Raw genomic sequence first — 21958 nt, 5'->3', positions numbered from 1 at the left:
CCGCTGTTATTGCAGCGAACGAAAGTGCCGCGCTGGCAGACGACGTAGAAAAGCTCGACTACAGCGCCAGTAGTTCCCGCGTCCAACGCTCCAAGGGAGCAACAGCCACTTCACCGATCGGAGCAGCGTCGCTGACCTGTTTTGGAAACAAATGTGCTAAAATTAGCGTTTATTTGATTGTTTTATTTGTTTTGCAAAACGTTTCCGAGACATTGTGCAGTAAAGTAAGTAGTTTATTATTTAGGTTAACTGCCATATAACACACCGTGAACTATTGCGCAGGGCGCCCTCAGGCGCCGCCCACGATCGGTGTTCACGTCAATGCCTTTCGAGTGTTGCGTCGGTTGCGTGGAACAGCTGCCACACGTGTCTACGTACCGTATGTTCGTTGTGCGGTTGTCGCATTAGTAGGTTAGATTTATTTCACCTCGCTCGTTTTGCACTTCACCGCCTACAATGGCAGAACACACCGTTGAAGCGAGTGGCGGGAGCGCAGCTGTTTCGGCAAAGGTGAACTTTGTTACAAGAAACCTCCAGGAAGTGCTCGGTGAAGCCCGAATGAATGAAATCATGAAGGAACGAGATCTGAAAATCTACTGGGGCACAGCCACAACCGGCAAGCCCCATGTGGCTTATTTCGTTCCTATGTCGAAGATTGCCGACTTCTTGAAAGCAGGATGCGAGGTAACCATTCTTTTCGCTGACTTGCATGCATACTTGGACAACATGAAAGCTCCTTGGGGCCTGCTAGAACTGCGTACTCAATACTATGAGCAAGTAATTAAGGCGATGCTGAAGTCGATCGGGGTGCCGTTGGAAAAGCTAAAGTTTGTGAAAGGCTCCACGTACCAGCTGAGTAAGGAGTTCTCAATGGACGTCTACCGGCTTGTGTCTTTGGTAACTGAGCACGACGCAAAGAAGGCTGGGGCCGAGGTGGTTAAGCAAGTCGAGCATCCCCTTCTGAGCAGTATGCTGTACCCATTGTTACAAGCCCTGGACGAAGAATATTTGCATGTCGATGCGCAGTTTGGGGGAGTTGACCAGCGCAAGATTTTCACTTTCGCCGAGAAGTATCTGCCTCAACTGGGCTATGAAAAGCGCATTCATTTCATGAATCCCATGGTGCCTGGCCTGTCGGGCGGCAAGATGAGCTCATCGGAGGAGGACTCAAAGATCGACTTGCTTGACTCGCCGACGGCTGTCAAAAAGAAGCTGAAGAAAGCCTTCTGCGAGCCGGGAAACCTGGAGGACAACGGCGTTCTTGCTTTTGTGAAGCATGTGCTGGTGCCTCTTCAGAAGGGCGCTGAGCTGGTCATCGTGCGTGATGAGGCACATGGCGGGAACATCACCTATTCGAGCTACGAAGAGCTAGAAGAGGACTTCAAGAATCTGAAGTTGCACCCGGGTGATTTGAAGGCCATGGTCGAGGTGCACTTGAACCGGCTTCTAGATCCGATCAGGGAAACATTCAGCGACCCGAAACTCCAGAAGCTGGCCGCTGATGCCTACCCTCCGCCAACGAAAGCTGTGTTTGATGAAGTGACTCCGCAGCGCCTCGATTTGAGGGTTGGACGGTTCATCGAAGTGAATGACCACCCGGACGCGGACACGTTGTATGTGTCTCGTGTGGACTTGGGTGAACCTGCTGGACCCCGCACTGTGGTCAGTGGCCTGCGGAACTTGGTACCAAAAGAGGCGCTTCTCAACCAGAATTTTGTTTTCCTGTGCAACTTGAAGCCATCAAAGATGCGAGGCGCGGAATCACAAGCCATGGTTCTCTGTGCTTCAGTCCAGGAGCCACGGCAGGTCGAGCCCCTCAAACCACCAAGGTGAGCAGAAGCATGCTTTTGGACGTGTTGCAGCAAGCTTAGTGTGCACTAGTGCTTTCTTTCCCTAATGACAGACATTGCTACTTAGCATTGCGGTGAAAATGTGTGTGCAACAAATATGTGTTATGCAATTAAATAAACTAGCAGTTTATTAATTGCACAACACCATGCTGTCCTCTGCATCTCCATCTCAGTGTTGTGTGCTCCTGTTACGAGTGCCTGTTACTGTATCAGAATGTACTTGCAGCAAGTTTATTTTGGCAGTGCGAGCAGTAAGCATAGCCAGATATTAACATGCATTCTCTCTAGATGCTATCACGAGTACTAAGTGGAATGCTGCCCCAGTGGTCACCGACGTTAGCCTCTAGTGGAATGGTAGCTCAGAGGAGTCCATTTTTAATGTGGAAATTTGAAGCAAATGTGTTCCTTCTGTTTGCAGCAACTGCACTCCAGGAGACCGAGTGTTTGTTGAAGGCTATGAGGATGCCAGCATTCAGCCAGATGGCCAGCTAAACCCCAAAAAGAAGATTTGGGAGAAGTTGCAGGTGGACATGAAGGTTTCCGCATCCCTGGTGGCCGAGTGGAGAGGCTGTGCATTCCTAGTGAATGGTCAACCTGTCACCTGTACTTCACTCAAGGGAGCACCCATCAAATAAGAGCCTTCACTTATAGGGCAACACCTTAACTTATGCATCCTACACTCAAGTTGATCTTACCCGAGTCCCATTACTCTGGGTAGCTTCAAAGCATCAGAATTGGTGGAATTTGGTTTCATTGGTCTTTGATTGGTCTGTGTTTATTGTGATAAGTAAATTCAGAGTCAAGTATAAGCCCTTTCACTGTTTGCAATGATTTCTTTGATCAAGGTCAGCAACAACGGCTATAATGTGAGAACTCCATCTGTTATGCGTTTGCACTGCACCTGGGAACTATACCAAAGGAGTAAACGCACATGCATGCATTGATATTTTGTACCTGTTACTTGTTAAGCAAGTAAGAATATTTTTGCAGGAATTTTGTATCAAATGTATGCTTTGTATGGGTATCTACACTGACAGATGCATTCATATATCTTGTAAAGGCTTGTATTTCTACTACTCCTGCAATAAAGTGGCGTGCTCCCAGGGAATATTGTCTTTACCTTGCTGACTTGCACAAGAAGTGATGCACTCCGACATGCCATTGTGCCTGTATTACACAATTTTTTTTTCTGTCCCCGTACAAGGCACATCAAATGGTGCTCTCGCAGGCAGAAGTCTTAAGCAGCTCATCTTGCCACGGGGGCTCTTGTCACCCACAGGCCAGTAGCTAAAAAGGAAGGTACAGGGCAGTGCACCCCTCCTGCTGTCTATTGAATAGTGCAAAGATAGGCGATTCCTACCTCCAGGTTTTTATGCAAAGTATGTCTAGGCACTGACATAAAAGCATGGCATGATGAGTGGGTGTTGTGGATAGCGATAAAGATATCAGAAAAGATTAACAAAGATGGTTCTGTCAAGTGACAAGGTGAGGCCTTGTCGCTTGGCTTGCAGAAATGCAGCCCAAGGGCTGCATTTTTGGGACATCTGTACTGTAGCATCACCAGTGTTTAGTTTTATACTTAAAAGCCCAATGTGCATGTCATCATCAAATATCATCATTTAGAACAAAAGTAGTGCAGGGTTTTTGGCTTATCTAGTGCGTGGCAGCATTCTAACTAGATATGAAGTTTCAGAATGGTTGTTGTACATGCCTTCTGACCAGTGGAAATGGAAAGCTAGTGGTTCTGGCTCTGCTACATTAAAAAAATTCACAAATTGTTATGCTACTAACTTAACACGGCCTATTACAGCAAAAAGTTGTTTACAGCAGGGATGTCTCCATGTTGTCCACATTCCCACCTTCATTGTTCACTGTGGTGTTTGTGGGTACGAGTAAGGCAGAAACGGCACGATTGTAATTATTGGCATAGCTTTATGTTTGGCCATTATCAATAATCTTTATTATTGCAAGCTGTTCATTATAGGGTCGCAGCTTAAATAAGGTGTAGAGAACTTGGCACAGCCGGCATAAGGGGGTTTGTAATCGGCCTTGCTGCCAGGCACTGCACAACTGATATTAAAGTGAAAGGTATTGGCGCTCCATGTTCTTTGCTGGGGTGGCATGGGTGTTGTGTACCTTACTGTTATGAGGCAAGAGCCATATGGATTGGCAACGTGCTAGTTAATTTTGTGTTGTTGACACGTAATTAGCAGAGGTACATCTCCTTTTTTCACATCTTCCATTTTCCAATACTTCAAATGCATATACCTGCAAATTTACTGCGTCACCAAACTCAAGTTGGAATAAAATCTTGCACCCCTCATCTCATGCTGCAAAATAGCCAGACAATGTCTATCACTCCTCGCTTGGAAATTGTGTTATCACACCAGCCCAGCATGCTTCTGACTGCTTTAATAATCATAAAGCAGTTTTACTCAACATCTGCTCATACCATGCTTTCTTTCACCAGATAACCAGTGAATGGAATAATCTTCCTACTGGTGCAGTTCATCACGCTAATACAGCATACTTAAGGCATTCATTGTAAAAATTGACAATGCTGCAATGATCCACCCCTCATTTAATACCCCAACAGGAGCGTTCGAAGTATCGATAAATAAATAATTAAATAAATCACCTGCATGAAACGGGCTTCCTTGGCACCTTCATCACAAAGCCCTGAGGTGCTATGTTACTCTGCTGGCATGCAACGTAGACATGCCATTTCAGTAACGTTACGTTGCCGGGCTAGTTGGTTTTGCGTGTGAAAGTGGGTGTAGCTCGATGCTACGTGCTTCACTTTCAGAATAAACAGTTGGAAGCTGGCGCCTGTCCTTTGTCTCCTCGTCTTTTTGGCGTGTACTTGTAGCGCCATGTCTTTAAAAAAAAATAAACATACGCCATGTTTTTGCGCTTCATCTGGAGAACAATAATGTAGTGTGAAAGGGTTATAGCAAAACAAAAGCAGTTTGAAGTGATATTACAACAAAAGAATAAGAGATGTGTGACTGCTGTGTCAAGCTCTGCATCGCAAAATATAGATGATTTTATAAAGCATAAATTTTCTGATTAGTTGATCTTGCTCGTTCCATTAATAGGGGATGTGGGAATCAAATCATGAAAATCTTGAAAAAAAAATGGATGTTAGAAAACACCAGATTTGGTATCTATACAGTCTCTTTAATTACGTCACAAAATATTTTCCGTGAAAAGAGCCCCAAACTGACTAAAAAAATGTTACCATAGGTAGCCAAAAACTGGCTGAGATATCTGTGAAAGTGCCAGGAGTTTGATTAGACTTCCCTGCTTGCAGAAAGCACAGCATGGCAATGGCTTCACAGATTTTCATGCGATTTGTTGCATTGTGTTTCTCGATAAATTCTTTATGCAGTGAAGCTAGTATATGATTGGTTCGCTAAATGGCAAGTGAGTATTATCGAAAAATCAGCCATCTTGCAAATTACTAGGAAACATAACGTATCGGACTTTTCATACACACTAAACAATATCCCGCTTCCCGCAGTTACACAGCACAAATACCTAGGTTTAATTTTATTATCTGATCTTAAATGGGACTCGCACGTGAACTGCATTATGTCATCTGCACTGAAACGACTTTTCTTTCTCAAGAGGTGCCGTCAGACATTAAATTACTTTCCTATAATACTTTTGTGAGACCTGTACTTGAATATCTGAATATAGCCTAGTTTCCGTTTACAGATAAACTAATAAAGAAACTAGACGGAGTTGAAAGGAAAGCTGTAAAATTTACAATAAATACAGACAAACTGAATCACCCACAAAACTGATAAACAACACTGGAATACTCACATTACAGAACCGTGCCAGGCTTGCACGACAGAAACTACTTTATCAACTTATTCATAACATGGTGAACATAGGTAGTACAAGGTATATTTCAAAACCGGAAACAAGAACAACGAGACATAAGCACTCACAAACAGTGGAAGAATATCGATTCAGCACAGACTGTTTTAGACAGTCGTTTTTTCCGTTAGCTATTAGAGAATGGAATAAGCTACCATCAACTGTAACCAGCTCATCTTTAGAAAAATTTTCAGCGACATACGAAGCGCACCTACTAGCTCTGCAATGTGCATTATGAACACCATTTCGTCAGCTCCAGTGCTCCATTCTAAGTAATGAAAATTGTTCTTTCGATCTAGTGTAATGCGTCATGCTGTTCTTATTTTTCCCTTATTGTTGCTCCCAAGTTATTTCTCACTGATTATTATTGCTATTAACCTAACAGCCTGTGTTCACATATAGTTGCAACGCTGTGTTTTATGTACGTGCTTTGTTGAATTCTGTTTTTGCCCTTCCTGCAATGATCCCGATTGGGATTGGCAGTATTTTAAAGTAAATAAATAAACATTCCTATATTTCTGAATTATTTTCTCATTTTTTCACTCTGTCACTAATTTCACATGACGATAACGAGTGCATTATGAAAGCATGGTTATATACATTCTGTGTAGAAAAAAAATAAGGTTGCTAAAACTATTCAGCAACTATTTGGAGAACTTCACTGCATCAAAAAATTCTTTGGGTAAAACTGAGGAGTGACTGCAGACTCCTACCATGTTTTGCTGTCACGCCAGTCTTTCTGCAAGCTTGGTATAGCAGTAAAGCATATAAAAAATTTTATGTCAGAACTACTCAAAATATTGCAGAGAAACTTTTTTATTTAGGCATTCAGTCCACTTGCCACGTAGCATCCCAAATTTCATTGCTCTACACCAAAAAAATTAATTTTGCCTGTAATCCCTGCATCCTCCATAAGTGGTTGAACAGCACTAGAATTGCCAAAGCATGCATTTGCTGCATGTCGGTGATGATCTTTGCAAGCCTCGATTTGGTGCGATGCAGTTTAGCGGTAGCACATCCAAGGCATTGCCTTTCCTCAGTGTGCTTTTGGATGCTATACATGACATTGATCTAATGGTATTGGTTTCCTTCTGGCATCTTGACGAGGGTGGCCCTGAAATTTTATTTTCTCAAGGAAAAAGGAGCCTTTCGTGTGGGACTGCTCACTTCACCAATTTGGTTTATTCAGAACTAATTTTAATTAAAGCATTCAATACTTTAATATTTCAAACAAATATTAACCAAGGCATCTATATAATCAACCTCTTAAACTTGAGCAGAATATCAGAATGAAATTGGAGCAAGAGATGCTTTAAAAATAAGGCTTGGAGATCTCAGTGCACGAACATTTCGGCACATGTTGTGACCAACTGCAAGTGCCACAAGGCAAACAGGTGCATAATTCACATTGGCTAAGCCACACATTGCCAGCCGTGATTCTGTCGCAGTTAAGGGCAGTCCGGAATGATTAACTGCAGAGCTCCTTGCTCTTGGGAAAAAGTGGACACGCAGACAACCGAGAAAGGTCGTAGTAGGAAATGGTTATCACTATGGCCACGTAAAATCCAATGCAGAACCAAGACCAACTGCTTTCTGCTCAGTCCCATCCTCTGGCAGCCATATGCAGCCTACCCTAGAAAATTGCCCGATTTCATCTCCCCACCCGATTATATGCTGACACAGCTGTTTCCCTTGCCTTGATATCCATTATTAACTGAAGACTGCCACATATTTGCCATTTGCATCACAAGGTTTGTGCAAGTTAGTTTCCTCTTTATTTCAGCTGGGATATCAACTCACATTTTTTGTTCTCCATTTATTATGCTGCTGTCAATTACCCTTATCAGTTTTCTTTCTGTAGGTTGTTGAGCTGTCCTTATGAGTTTTTTTTTTTCGCAAGCCTCAAAGTTTTGGCCCCTATAAAAGAGTTCCGACATGTTACTTCACTTATACTTTCCTTTTGAGGGATTTGATAGGCCACTTCTGGGAACTTAAGAGTCTGCTAAATGCATTCCATAGCATTGTTTTTTGCTAATCTACTGCTTTTTACCTTCTGCTGAAATTAACATGTAATAAGAAGTGAAGAGAGATAAATTCCCTTCAATAGACACGCTCCAAATGTAGAGAGATCACAGGTAGTGTCCATGAAGCAGTCTTGGTGAGGAGGGACCACGAGTAACCAAGGACTCAATGCCTGCTAGTGCCAGCTGTCCTCTGAACAAGGGAGGCATAATAATGATATGTACACGGAAAAGCTGCGTAAAGGATTAGCCGATAGATGCCCCCAAGCTTCCTCTGCTGTGGTAAGGTCTTGAGCCTTCTGGAAGCAATTGGTGGTAGAGGAATGCCACATCTTCAAGTCAGGATCTCCTGCACTAAATCTGCGACAAAGTTTCGTTAGTACCTACCATTGCCTTTTTGCTGTAAATGGACACATAAAGCCCCTAGTCAAAATTTGTTGAAAATGCCAAGAAATTGTGCTGGCGCAAAATGGGTGCTTATGAATGCTGAAGTTATGAAATAGAAATGCCGAGAAGTACCGGCTGAATTTTGTAAAAATCAAGTGCTGAAAGTTTGACCACTCCTATAGTTACCATTCACCCTGCTGGCTAAGGAGGCAAGTCATTCTGCTGCTAAGTGCAGCATTACAGGCTTTATGGCCACAGTTGCCAGATTTACTTTCAGGCGATGCATAAGTGACATAAGTATCGATTACGATATCGACGAATAATTTCAAGTTGAGAGAAATTAGATTTTAGCCAAAACAAAGGGTGTTACATACCGTATTTACTCGTGTAATTTGTGCACCCCTAATTTATTACCTGGGTTCCTAAAAAAAATGCATATTTTATGCTCCCTGCTGCGCCAGACCACCAGCATGCACACGGGTTCGCGCAGGGCAGTGCGAAAGGCGCGATTGGTGAGAGGTCAACCGCGTGCAGTTTACCCAGCTTGCTTGCGCTGGCAGTCACTTTCCTGGGCGTACAGTTGCAAGAGCAAACTTCCGGTAACCTCCAGCTTGTGCCGAATTCTGAAACTACCTAACAGTTTGCTGCTAGTTGGCAGAGCCGCACGCGAGGGTGTCGTTCCATTGCTTTTTATCTCCATTTTCTTTGGACTGCTGGCTTCGAGACTGTATCGTTGCGCGTGTATTGCTCTGAGCTGCGCACATGCAGTCATGCCATCAGACAGGGAACTACATAACATGCGACAGAGTGGGAAGGGGTGCGAGTCTTATGTTTGGAATCGTTTTTTTTTAGCCAGTGAGGAGAGTTGGGGGGTCAACGTATAGGTGGAAATATATAGTACATATTGTGCGCAATGAGCTTTGTAGAGCTTTTTCGGACATGTTCACAAAATTTTTGCGTAATTTGCACACCCCCTTTTTAAAGCCGTAACATACAAGAAAAAAGTGCACAAATTATGTGAGTAAATGCGGTACATAAAGTACTTACATCATTAACTAGTAATCCATACCAAGTATCCGGTAAGCACTTAAAGCTGTGACAAACAACAGGGATTGAAGAAATAAGATATATAAACACGAAGCAATACCAGCAGTTTTATGATAAATTTGTAGCAACAGCCAGCCATTATGTGGCAGTCACTGAGGCTGAATTAAATGTGCAGGCATGTGCAAATGAGGAGAGACCACACAAATGATAGAGTGTGTTTTTTTTGTCGAAAAAGCAGTGCCCGACGGAAATGCACAGGCAAGCAGGCTAGCATATTAGGGAGGGCTTACAGCGCATATATCAACAACATGCACCCACTGCCGGATAGCCCTAACAAGCAGTTTTGCCTCAGTTCACGTGGTCTATACTTTTGCGCATGCCTGGACATCTGTGAAATGTACAGAAATGTCATTCAGACTGCAGCAGTGTACGTACAATGCAAGGCAAAAGCCACTCAGAGAATGAGAGCCATGGACAAGCAGGAAATAAAATGTTGCATTTTCCGATCTTCTCCCGCATCAATATGTCTACAAAGAAGCAGAGACCAGTCAGACCACACAAAGTTCATAAATAAACGGTTTATTATGTGCATATGTATACGTCTATATATATATATTTATATATATACTTATTTATATATGCTTGTTCACAGAAGCAACCTTTGCTCAACACAGTAAATACATATGTACAGGGAAAAAATAAAACTGTGACATTCACACTTTGAAACTGCACTAGTGGTAGTCCTGCACAAGAAATGTACAGCTTGTCTATATTGCACACGGGCATGGGTGTAAACTTCAGTTATCTCACAAGACTGAATGCTATTTAAGTCATTGTGTGCTCTAACCTACTACAGCATTCTATTGTAACAACTGCCACATGCACTAGAAATGCGTGGCCTGCACATGCCAGTCAGAAACAATGGCTGAGGAAAAGCCCTTTGAAGGAAACACATGCCTCCTGTTCACGCGCAGAGAAACAAGAAATGAATAGATGTAAAATGTCTATAAATAGGCACTTACAAAAACAAACATGCACAGCTAGGAGTTGTGGCAGGAGGATGTAGAACCCAGAAGCTTGTTCTCATTTTGCTTCGCCATTGCCAATGAACACAGTGCCACTCTTATGTGCGCTTCATTATGACTTGTCTTTGTATCACACACAAAGAAACTTGTGCCAATCCAGCATCGACGACTGCTCTTTTTCCCAGTCACAGCATTCTCTAATACTGGTTGCAAAATGAAGTCTGCCAAGTTGTCCTCTACAGAAATTAATGTTGCAATGTGGACTCGCACATGCTGTAACTTGAAGAACAAAAAAAGTGTCGCAACACTATGTTCACTTCATGGCACACGGCACAATATGGCCAACTTTGTAACTCTATTTCACATATTGCATAACCAAACATGGCTCACACATGCCGCACCCAAAAACCTTGTCTTGTTCTGGCTCGCTTTAGGATTACAACTGCAGGTTACTGCATTATTACAAAGCCACTCTATGGTGAATGGTAAGGCTCCTGTACAGATAGCTTTGCTGTCCTGTATTTCAAGGATTGGAAATTCTAAGAACCTACATGCTTCTTCATTTATTAAGACATACAACCACTGGATATCAAAAAAGCCAAGAACGCAGACAGAAGTTGCACTACCTATCACCTGACCAATGTCTACCATGCGAGAGCAATGAGAGCAATAGTAGACTCACCTTGAATGAACAAATGAAATGTCAAAGCTAGCACAGCAGCATTCATTCAAAGGCATTATGGTGCAAGACTACTTGTACAGCTTTTCAAGCCTTGCAAACTGTCATACGATTATAAAGGTTGAAAGCACACTACATCAAAACAGCATGCAATGAGCTTTGTACCATGGCAGAACATTAAGTAGGAGTGCATCCTCAAAACAGCCAAGCAGCACTACACTCAACGCAGAAGTCTGCTCACAACAGATCCCTGCTCAACACTGGATGCAAAACAACCAACTTCAACTTATACCAGCGTAAGGGGAAGGTCATGCTCCACAAATGCAGGGCCATAAATACAGCAAGCCAAGGGCACAGCCCATTATGCACCGAGTATTGGTGTTCTTCTCCACCCAGCCCTGGAAACTGCAAACACCAGCAAACCGCTTGCCACATATGTACAAGGACTCCCACCAGGAAAGTTTTTTGGGTGCCCCAGAGACTTCACAAGACTTCCTGCATGTCAGAACAAGTCCCCATGAGCACACTGGCATGCACATCAGCAAGGCACAGTTCTTGTGGCTACTGACTACAGCATTGTATCTAAAGAAGACACGACAAATGTGCAGCTGTCGGGCACGTGCACTCCATGATGTTAAAGCCCATGTACGTGACAGATGTTCCCACCTTGGGTTTTCACTCGTGCCAAGAGGCACGAGTGAAACGGGTTGCAAATTGTTTTCTTGTTAAAGCAAACAAATTCAGAATGTATGCATGCATGCTTGAATATACCTGCAACCTTAAAAAGTATGTCAGAAGAACTGCTTGCTACCTTTTAGGAAACCTGCCAATGCACCTAGTACACAAAGTACACGCTAGCCTTTCCGGCCATCTGTCGGGCATTGTCAGACAGTGGAAAAGCGTGGATCCGGTCAGCGGCCGGGCATTGCTTGACGCATTTTATGTAGTGAAAAGAGCCCCCCATCTCATGGGGACAGCTGTAGCCTGCAGATTAGCATTTCTTTTTTTTCTCCCGATAGATGGGTGCATTGTACCAATGCAGAAATATATCTTATCAGGTGATTTTGGAGGCCCTGAAATAGTATGAAAACAATGCGGCGTGGCTTGCATCCCACTGCTCGTCTTTTCCGTACAGCTGTCAAATGATTTTGCTGAAAGCGAAGATGACTTCAATGCTGATGAAAACTATGTGCGTCCTTTGATAATAAAATTAGCGGTGATCAACTGGACCACACAGAAGAAATGCGATAGCATGTTTCTTTCATTTATCAATCTATTCCAGTTCCCGATTCTATTCCCATTCAGAGTTCATAGTCGTTCACTCTCCAATCTATTCCAATTCAGACTACGCAACTACACAAGATATATCGCACTGTCAGATCGTAGAGAGTCCTCATGCCATTATCGGCACAGTGGCACAGCAGTTAAGCAATGTGTTACCGTACTGGCAGGTGACTGCTTCAAACACAGCCACCGGCGGCACCTGCAAGACATAGATTGCCCTTCCCGAGCAATGTGAGATGCGATAGCTCCGGCAAGCTTCATTTTTGCGCTGGTACTTCTTCGGGAGGCTGTATGGTTTGCAGGTAGACCTACTGTTGTCCGAGTCACTTTCTGCTTAGTCATTTTCATTTTTGCAGAGAGATCCTTCATCCCTCCTCTCTCCTACAAGTGGAGAGGAGGAGGAGGAGGAGGAGGAGGAGAGGGGGTCAGATGGAAACAGTCACATCTCCCTAAACACCACCTAGCAGGTGGAGGCTTTACACAGATGCCGCCGGACAGTTTTCACCTTCATGGCACTCCTAATGTTCTCGCATTAAAAAGTTGATGTCAAGAGTAACTTCAGACAGTGAAACTGAGGAATGCAGCAGTGAAACCTGCAGCGATGATGATATACCGAAGAACGGTCCTAGAAATACCACACATCGAAGAAGTTCCGTAGAAGACATAGCAAAGCAGAAAAAATGCTGTAGATAACTATTTACAACCAAATTACCCTTTCCTTATGAGGGGCAAGGCCCAAAGGAATGCTGACTGGACCACTAGTTGGTGGGGAAACTACACCCGACAGGAAAGGGTTAATGCCCTTTGAGGACTGTGAGCACAAGGTACCTGGTGAGCAGTACCTAGTCCATGAAGAGCAGACCGGTGACTGAGTAACACATTTGCTTGCAGTTTACGTTGTGCCCAAACAGATTTAACTCCCATCAAATGAACAACTTCAATAGCAGCTCTTCCAGGGTTGAAATAGACATAGTTCAAAACAAGGATGGTGATAAATTTCAAGACAAATTATTAGATTTTATTGCTAAGCATTAACGATAAGTGTACTCAAAAGTAAACAACATATCCAACAATTTTCCCTCTCTGAGCACTGGATGTGCATCATGCTTGTCTTTGCTTGCTATGTTTGATTACATCGGTAAGGTTGTGGCAGCTGTTTTTGTTAATAAAATAAGGCCTTGTAAAAAGCACGTAGTATAAAAGTGATGCAACCCAAGAAATTGTGAGCACCTAAAATTTTTGAGCACGTATGAGCTTTACCTGCTGTTATCAACATAATTTTGGACGACATACTTCAGCGGTGTAGCACTGCAATAGCGAAGCGACACTCCACGAGACAAAAGAGCACTCATAGAAAGTGACATAGCAATTTCCCGCTCAATTGGGGTATTAAACACCTATCACTCACAATAACACTTCGTGGCCTTACTCTACTAGCATAGCAAGCAAAGCTCAAAGGACGAATGCCAGACTCCAGTGCTGTGTAGATGTCGAACCAATCGCTTGTGCATACAAGTTCACTGAACACCCAAGGCACTCACTGTGCTGGTCATCACAATGCCAAATGTTACTGTCACAGTAAACGATCCATTGTTCATTCTAGCTGCAGCTGCACCTGACCCAGCATTAGAAACCAATCATGGAGCTATTTGCAAAAATTTTTGTGATTGCCCACTGCTGTATACTGTGTCACAAGTGGTGAAAGAATGCCACAGCGGAATGAACACAGCAAAAGATACAGCCTCAGTATAGTAAAAGGTCATTAAAAAATTTGGCCCCCATTATTTCAGACATCCTGATAACTCAACTGCTGGCTTGGTCCCGGCCAACCCCCACGTAAGTCTGTGGCATTAGACGCTCATTAATTCGTGTGCTACAGGTCTTGCACAGGTTGATTCGAGAAGGCTCCCAAAGGGAAGCCACGCCCAGGTATGACCGGTGCAGGCACAGCAAAAGATCATCGAAACAGCCCTACTCAAAACCTGAATTCCATGCTGCAGAGTCGCTCGTGCACTTCTGACGTGTGCGTGATGGCCGGTGTGATAACAAACAGGCGGCCCTGTGTCAGAGAACAGACTGACCGCTTAGTTTCGGTTTCGTTTTTCCAAGCTTTGCATTGCACAGCAGCGACGGTGGATCGACTAGCCAGCATAAGCCAGCCATGCTAGCCCAGCAGAGCACCATTTCGAACGCTGATTGGTACATCGCTCATGTTTTCTACCCCCCCCGCCCATTTTTTTCTTGCTGTTTCGTCGCCGCTAAGCAATTGCCTTCATTTTCATACTCGTGGTTCTGTACTTCCAGTGCGCCAAAACTGCGTGCTCTTCATGTGCCGTTCGCATTTGTGTGGTGAAGCCTCCTCACCCATGACAGTACCATTTATGATCGGTGTGACGCGGTAGCAGCGGGGCTTTACCACGTCACACCATGAAGGTTGCAGGAGGCGCTCACGATTCTGAAGGAGCTCTGCTTTGTTGGTCCCGAAAGTATGCACGCAATAAAGCACTGATGGAAACGTGAAAAACAGTCATTGCCGCGCTGTTCTCACCCCAGATTCAGGCACTTGTTGCCCAGTCTTTCGCCAAATAAATTTACCTTGATGCAAGCAGTTCTTGACAGCTTTTTCGGGGTCACTAGATAGTTTGAACATTTTCCCCTGTCCCTTGAAGTTTGAAAATTAAGGAGTTTATACTGTACTTGTAATGACTTAAAGCAGTGTAGGAACATAAACAAGGATTAGGTGTGCATGTGTGTGTATGTGTGTTTGTGCTTGGAAGTGTGCCAATGTTGTAGTTCTTGCAAGTTGGTCAAACTGAGCACACATGCATACTTCAAAACAGTGTGGAAAGTTTGAATGACCGTACTACAGTAGAACCATGCTGTTACATTTTTCATGAGACCACGAAAAAGAACTGTACCAGCCGGGTAATACAGCAGCTGAATACAGTGCGTGAAGAGATAATGCAGCATTGTCTGCCTTTTTCTTTCTTTTTTTTTAATATTGTAAGCGCAACATGCTTTTTTCGAATTTGCAAGGCTTTGCGACTCTCTTCATCGAGAGCACCTTAAATGCCCCATAATGGCTCTGTTTGCCTGAACAGCTGCCGGTGAAAGGGTGGCAGCATCAAGGAGGGAGTGTGCACAGAGCGGTCCATATTGTGACATACATTTGCTTCTACACTGTTTTCTCAGCGGCCACACATGACCCTTGCCTATTGGAATTTAGAAATTTAGTCCTTTAAGCTGCAGGGTACAAGAAAAAAGTGGATGATAAAACGAAAGCCTTGGAGCCAACCCGTCAACCGCGTCTTGTACAATGCTGTCCGAGTGACATAGCTTTGTTTTTGTGCTTTCAGTTATTTGCATGCATATCGCAGCACCAATGAGACTGCACCAACTGCTGAAACAAAATTCATGCTGCCCATAAGCGTGCATGCGGCAGCATGGCTGCGGTGTGCCGTTGGAGTGTGGAGTTCCATTTTGGAGCTGCTGTGCCATCACTGTAGCGTGTGTGCTAAACATTGGATGCCAAAATGCCAGCATGGAGTAAAGCACCTGAGCGAGGCTACATTTGCAGCATTTCATGTGGGAACACTACTGAAATTGAGATGCGACGGCCGAGTTTGTATCACACGAGTTTCTATGGGGGCTATAGTAGGACTGACTCACTGCAACAAGATTGTGCAAGTTCCAGAAAAGAACTAACCGACTACAATTACAATTACTCCATCTGAAATGCAACTGTTTTCAGTGGTCAATTACAGCCCCGAAAAAAGTAACTGAACAATTACAAGAAAGTAATCGATTACTACTACGTTAGTTTCCTTCGAACTTTTATTAGCGTGAGGGAAATATATATGTAGAATAAGCTAATGCAGCTACCTTGATCTGTTGTCTATTGCAATTCATACACTGTAAATTTTTAACCAGCAGTTTTTTCCCAAATTTTCACCGGTATTTTTTCCATGCTTCCTTGTGACTGTGACAACATCAGCAGCGACACTGACGGCTCTCTCTGTGTATGCACTGGAGGGAAGGGTGAGTTATAACTTAAAAAGACCTTGTGTACCAGCTTGTATTTACGCAAGGCTTCACGCTTCGTTGCTAACGCACTCCGAGGGGAAAAGGCTCAAGCTCACTAAACCTGACATTTTGTTGTGCCATCATGAAGAAATGCAAACCACAGAACACAGGGTTAGTCAAATGCAGGCCTCTCAGGCTTGCATGTCCCAACATCACTGCGCACATAGCTTTTACGCAACCTGACCATTGTCTCTCTATCGCGAAGGAATATTCGGCACTAGAACTAGTGTTTGCCAGCATGTTCTGGTTCTCGAGGTCATACTGGTGGTTACGACTCGTTTTTCGAACAGAAGGTAACTTTTACAAATAACTGATTCTTTGAAGAAGAAAAAATAAATAAATAAAAAATTGAATTACTGCGAATGTTACTCCTTGAAAAAAATAATAAACGCATTACAAGAAATCAATTACTTGTAATGCCGTACGCACAACTCTGACTACAGCGTAGCAGTTGGGAAAATGCAGCATTCAATAACATAACAGCAGGATTCTATTGTATAACTTTGCCTTATAACAAAACAAGATTCACAATGAAATGCAGGGCTTACTGCTTCCCGAAAAAGTATACAATGGTTGAAAAGTGGTGAAATTAAATTTAGCAATTAAAAAATGCAGCATAAAGGCCAAGTTCTGCAGCTGGGCACAAGCCCTTTTTGCACAAGCCTTTTTTGTCCAGTTCGATTGCCTAAACTTGAGACATGGCATCTCCAAGCCAAAACAATGAATTGCCCATGTGCCAGAGCATAGGTGGAATTCACTGCCTTTTATTCTGACTCAGTTGCCACATGTATTGTGTCAGCTTGGTATATGCAGATGTCTGCATTTAACTAATTCCTGCAGGCTCCTGTTTGTAAAACAGTGTCAGCCAAAATAAAGATATACTATTAAAAAACTAATCATGGCAGCCAAATCCGGTCCTTAGTCTTTCAGTAATGCCACAAGCTGTGCAAACATGAAATCTTCATGATCACATGACCCCTGCTTGGACTATGAGACGCAGTGAGGATTTATGATGAGTTCAACAGCCAATGCGCAACAATGTCACAACCTGCGGTGCTCGACATGCAGAGGTGTACAGTTCTCCTATGCCTTGCACCTCAGATGTGGCCACGGCAGAGAGTTAAATCCAGGCCAAGCAACCACATGCCAAGTGCAGTGTACAATGCCAGTGTGCTATGAGGATGCTCATGAAAGTGTTGTTGTGTAAGACCGCTGCCCTGGTGTAGGCTGTACTCTCCCGTGATGTGGCTGGGAAGACTCTGTTGCATTCCTTTCAAACTTCTGCGCCAGCGCGGCTACCCCTCCTACAGTGGAGCGCGAGTTGACTGGTGTGGGTCGGGAGTTGACTGGTGTGGGTTGTGAGCTGGCAGGTGTGGGTCGTGCAGGCAACGGCCTATTCACAACACGGTTCTGCGCACTGTTTGGCTCATCATGCACAAAGGCTAGTGGGGTGCCTGCAAACTCTAGACTTGTGGCACAGTCATCGTACAGAGGCCCGTCAGGGGGTGCAGGTGGCCGTGGCGGGGGTGGATGTGCTGGCCGAGGACCGTTGCTGCGCTGGCTTGCCGAGCGTGCTACTCGCGGGCGCCCACGCATGCTCCCCTGCACAGAAGTCACACAGCCAGAACACAATTGGTGAACTGAAGACAAGCATTAAAAGAAAGCACTATGCCAGCACAAAGAAGGTAGTTTTTACTCCCAAGAGGACCTTACGGTGACTGACCCGAATAAAGAGCTAAGCAAGTGTGCACAAATGCAGATAAGGTTATCGGGCCATATCAATTACAAAGCTCATGATCTTACAGCAACCAGGCTGCTACTAATGACCGAGAACTATAAATTGTAGGGCCATATACTATGCACTGCAAAGCACACACAATTAATGTATAAATAGGGTTCTGTGCTTCTTAATTTTTCTTTGAAGTGAATATGGAAGGCGTTTTTGGAAAAAATTTGTATTTTTTCACAACTTTCATCTGCTGTGCATCAAAATTAGGAGTTTTCCAGATCTTTGATGGCACTGATCTTGAAGCACATAGACAAGTGTTTGCATTTATGAGCAATGAGTGAACATAGAAAGACAACTACAGTAACACCTGGATCATTTGAACTCTCTTAATTTGAAATCCCATAATTTCGAATATAAATTTGACCGGATAATTCGAAGCGGCGGCCTGCATCAAACCGGTTGATTCGAAGATCTTGGGTGCTATGTGGGAATGCCTGATCCCAATTTCCCCACAAATTGGTGAAATGCTGGCCTATCGGAGCTGCAAGGCGGCGCCGCAGAATGTTGCAGCTGCTCGACAGGCCAATATTGATGCAAAGCCCCAGTACTCCTAGCACAAAAACCAGCCTATGGTATGGTCTGTGGATTGCTGAAGCGTGCATCTGCAGAGGAAACAATGTACTACACTATAATGCAACCGTGGATATCAGTTTCAAAGTAACACGCTCTTGGTGCCCGGCACGGCAAGACTGAAAACAGCTATGTGCACGCTCCTTGCTCCTCTCCAGCCTGTCAGTGATCAAGGCAGTGTCTAGTGGAGGTGCTGACATCGAAACATCTCCTAACCCTAGTAGCGTCAGAGAGTGTCCGCGACTTGTTGGCTGCGCGCAATGCAGCGCCATTTGTTTGAATGATGTTTTGTGGTTAGAGGGTTACAGACATTTTTGAGTACCGCCGCACATCAGTCGACCTTCAGAAAAATGAGCATTCGAAATTGGGGGGGGGGGTCGATTTATATGCGGAGCCGACCTATTGTGGGGTCTAAGATAGTCTTGGACGAGCAGAGGGCTGTACCCTCATGCTGATGCCCGTTCCTGGCAGGAAGCGTGGGGCTCCATGCGTTGAGAAAAGTTAATTCGTAAGCAGATTGGTTCCGATGAAGAAAATTCAAATTGCATGCCGTTTACTTGGCTTGTTTTATTAACGGTTGCTTCCTCAGACAAGTAGTAGGTTGCACGAAATCAAGCTTCCGATTAGAGTCACTGGATAAGTTTTTAGAGTATTAGATCCTCCTCTCCTCGCCAGTGGATTCAGAAGCTTCATGGCTTCCCCTGCCTGATGTTCTTGGCATTGCATATATCCGTGTTTCCCTGCGTATCTGCCGCCGCAACTCATTATAATTGACAAATTAAACTTCGGCGCAGTTGTCATAGCTGTCTTCGGAAATATTTTGAATGGATACTCTAAGAAACCAAGAAATAATTTCCGTACCAGTTGACGCAGTACCTTGTGCATGCACGCGGGTTCTAGAGGAAAGCCCAGAGGCTTTGGCAGCCCGCTGCTCTATGGAAACCGCCTTCAAATACTGGTGCTGGCTGTTTAGGCAGCACTGGGCTGTGGCAGCCATGTTTGATCCAAGTCTGGTGGCACGGGCAAAAGGAATGTGGTATTCTGCAAACTTATCCAGTGACTTCACTTCCGATAATAACCGGGGCATGCATCGTGCCGGAATCCGAAACTACAGGACCGTTTGCAGTTCGGTTTGCCGCCAGTCAGCCGGGCTGCACGCGAGTGTGGAAGGCAGAGGAGAGTGCTGTTTTTTCACTCGTGGTCTCCACTAGCTTCAGACTGCTATCCTTATAATTGCTTGAAGCAACAAAACAAAGTGTGGCGGCGGAATGAGGCGGGCAAGGGAATGGGTGCTCCAAATAAAGGTACGCATTGACCTATATTTGGAGTCAATTTTTTTTTCTTGCCCAGCAAGGATAATGAGTTTGGGGGTCGACTTTTAAGCAGCAATATATGGTAACTGCAAAGTTCATCTAATATAGGTAGTGCGTTCCCGCAGCAGAATTTTCTGCTTGGGTCCCATTTGTTTGGTGTACTTGGTTAACTTGAAAACCTGGTTAATTCAAATATTTTTCACGGTCCCGATGATTTTGAATTAACGAGGTTTCAGAGTATGATTATCAGGTTGATAGGTCTTTGCACTGCCAGCTGTATCATCTATTTTGTGCTTATCTGAATAAATACGCACACATTCTACAGTATTGTGGCCCATGACCACAGTTCAATGTTGTCATGTGAAAGCAAAATACATCAAATTTTTTTTGGGCTATTACTACTGGCGAGCACTGCACATGGTGCACAACATGAAAGGGCCAGTCAGTTACAAGCTAAGTCTTACAAGCTAAGTCCTTCTGCTGTGTTCGGAGTCCACAATTTCCTTTTCAGCATGCACCTCATAAACTTAAAACGCAACTAACTGTGCAGTCTCAGCAGTGAAGCCTGTGAGTGGGTCTGAGGAACGATGTCCATGCCCTGTGTGAAACTATTCTCTAGCGCCATCGCTGCACATGCCATACATGCCTCTTGTAGGGTTCGGCGCGCTGTCGCATCTTTTTGTACATGTGTTGCGAATATTCCGCGAGAGGGCAGTGACCTAGGCTGCGCGTCCGGTTTTGTTTTATTTTGTTTTGCTTTGGTGAACGCCGTTAGAAGGGGACTCGTGCCTTTTTGGTTAGTCTCCCCATTCGTCCTTGCGGTTTCCTTCGCCGCTCCGGACGGCGGGGCTATCTGCCGGCCTCGACCTTGGACCCCTGTCCCCTTGGCGGATTGTGAGACCACCTAGGGAGCAACTCGTGGGTAAGGGAAAACGCTGACATCAGTTCTGAGCTTTCCTATTCGTCAAAACTGATGAGCCGCAGTTAGCAGTTTATTTTACGTGTGGAAAGGGGCGCGGGCATCTTCGGGGTGTACCCGCGAAGGGAGCCGCACCCGTGTGCTTTGGTCTCTAGCGACTCCTAGCTGGCAGGCGCTCGGTCTGGCCGAGTGCGGAGGGAGTGACCGTTGAGAGCTGGTGCAAGGCGCGCCAGTTTGACTGTTGGGACGCAGTGTCCCTCGCCTCTGTGCAGGCGGTCGGCTAGGCCGGCCGCGGATAGCTGTGGCCGTATACTGACTTATTTGTACCCAGCTGTAAATAGCCTGAATAAAAGTTCGTTTCTCACTAAATTGCTTCGCCTGCAAGTCATATCATCGAGAAGCCTTCAAGCGGTGCATCCAGTTTCTGGAAATCACCGGACCAACACCATCGGCAAACCTTTACTGGCGCAGTCGACAGTACTGGTGCTCTGCAGCGGCCCCGAGGAACGGACGAAGACATCCACGGAGAGAACGACGAAGTTCGGCATCCAAGGCGAGATACCGAAAGGACGACAGGCTACGAGGGTACGAAGGTGCGAACCGCATCGGGCGTGAAACGCCGAAGACAAGGCCTTCAACAGACACAGAGTGGTATTCCCTAGCAACGGCGGCAGTTGGAAGATTCAAGCGGACATGGCCTTCAGCGGACAGAAAACGGCATCCCCGAGTAAAGGCAGCAGCTAGCGGCTTCAGTCGGCACCTGGTCCGAGGTCGCCGTCATCCCTGCCCGAAAAGAGGACCCTGAGCGCAGCTCCGAGTGAGTTCCCTGGTTCCTTCGTTTTCTTAGCGGTCACTGTTTGACTAAGGCTTGCGTAGTTGATGATAACCCGATTTGGTCATCTTAACCCCGACAAGGCATCTATGATTGACAGCGGTAGTGACAGTGGTGACAGGGGGGACGGTGGAGACAGGGGCAGCAACGAGGCGTCGGGGTCACGGCATGGCCAAAACATTGAGAAAGAGTTGGAATTGTATAAAAAAAAATAAGAGCCATAGAGCTCGAGATGCAAATCATGCGTGCTCGAAGCCAGAATGCGGCGCTT

At 44.9% G+C, this 21958-nt stretch overlaps 2 protein-coding genes across 2 annotated transcripts in view; one reads left to right on the top strand and one right to left on the bottom strand.

Annotated features, from left to right (window-relative positions):
• The first annotated feature begins 342 nt into the window (after window positions 1-342).
• Window positions 343-2958, top strand: LOC144112818 (tyrosine--tRNA ligase, cytoplasmic-like). The gene is made up of 2 exons (XM_077645633.1): window positions 343-1829; window positions 2269-2958. The coding sequence occupies exons 1-2, from the start codon at window positions 457-459 to the stop codon at window positions 2483-2485; spliced, it is 1590 nt and encodes a 529-aa protein (XP_077501759.1). The 5' UTR covers window positions 343-456; the 3' UTR covers window positions 2486-2958.
• Window positions 2959-9788: 6830 nt separating this feature from the next.
• LOC144112817 (zinc metalloproteinase-disintegrin-like protein F1) overlaps window positions 9789-21958 on the bottom strand; it is a 61910-nt gene continuing 49740 nt past the window's right edge. The window contains exon 20 of the mRNA XM_077645632.1: window positions 9789-17866. Within this exon, the coding sequence (XP_077501758.1) occupies window positions 17450-17866 (417 nt within the window). The 3' untranslated portion in view covers window positions 9789-17449. The remainder of the gene's footprint in view (window positions 17867-21958) is intronic.

This window comes from Amblyomma americanum, chromosome 1, assembly GCF_052857255.1.
Source record: "Amblyomma americanum isolate KBUSLIRL-KWMA chromosome 1, ASM5285725v1, whole genome shotgun sequence".
NCBI classification, from domain to species: Eukaryota; Metazoa; Arthropoda; class Arachnida; order Ixodida; family Ixodidae; genus Amblyomma; species Amblyomma americanum.
Note: the sequence above shows the minus strand (reverse complement) of the source record. Positions and strands in the feature narration are given on the sequence as shown.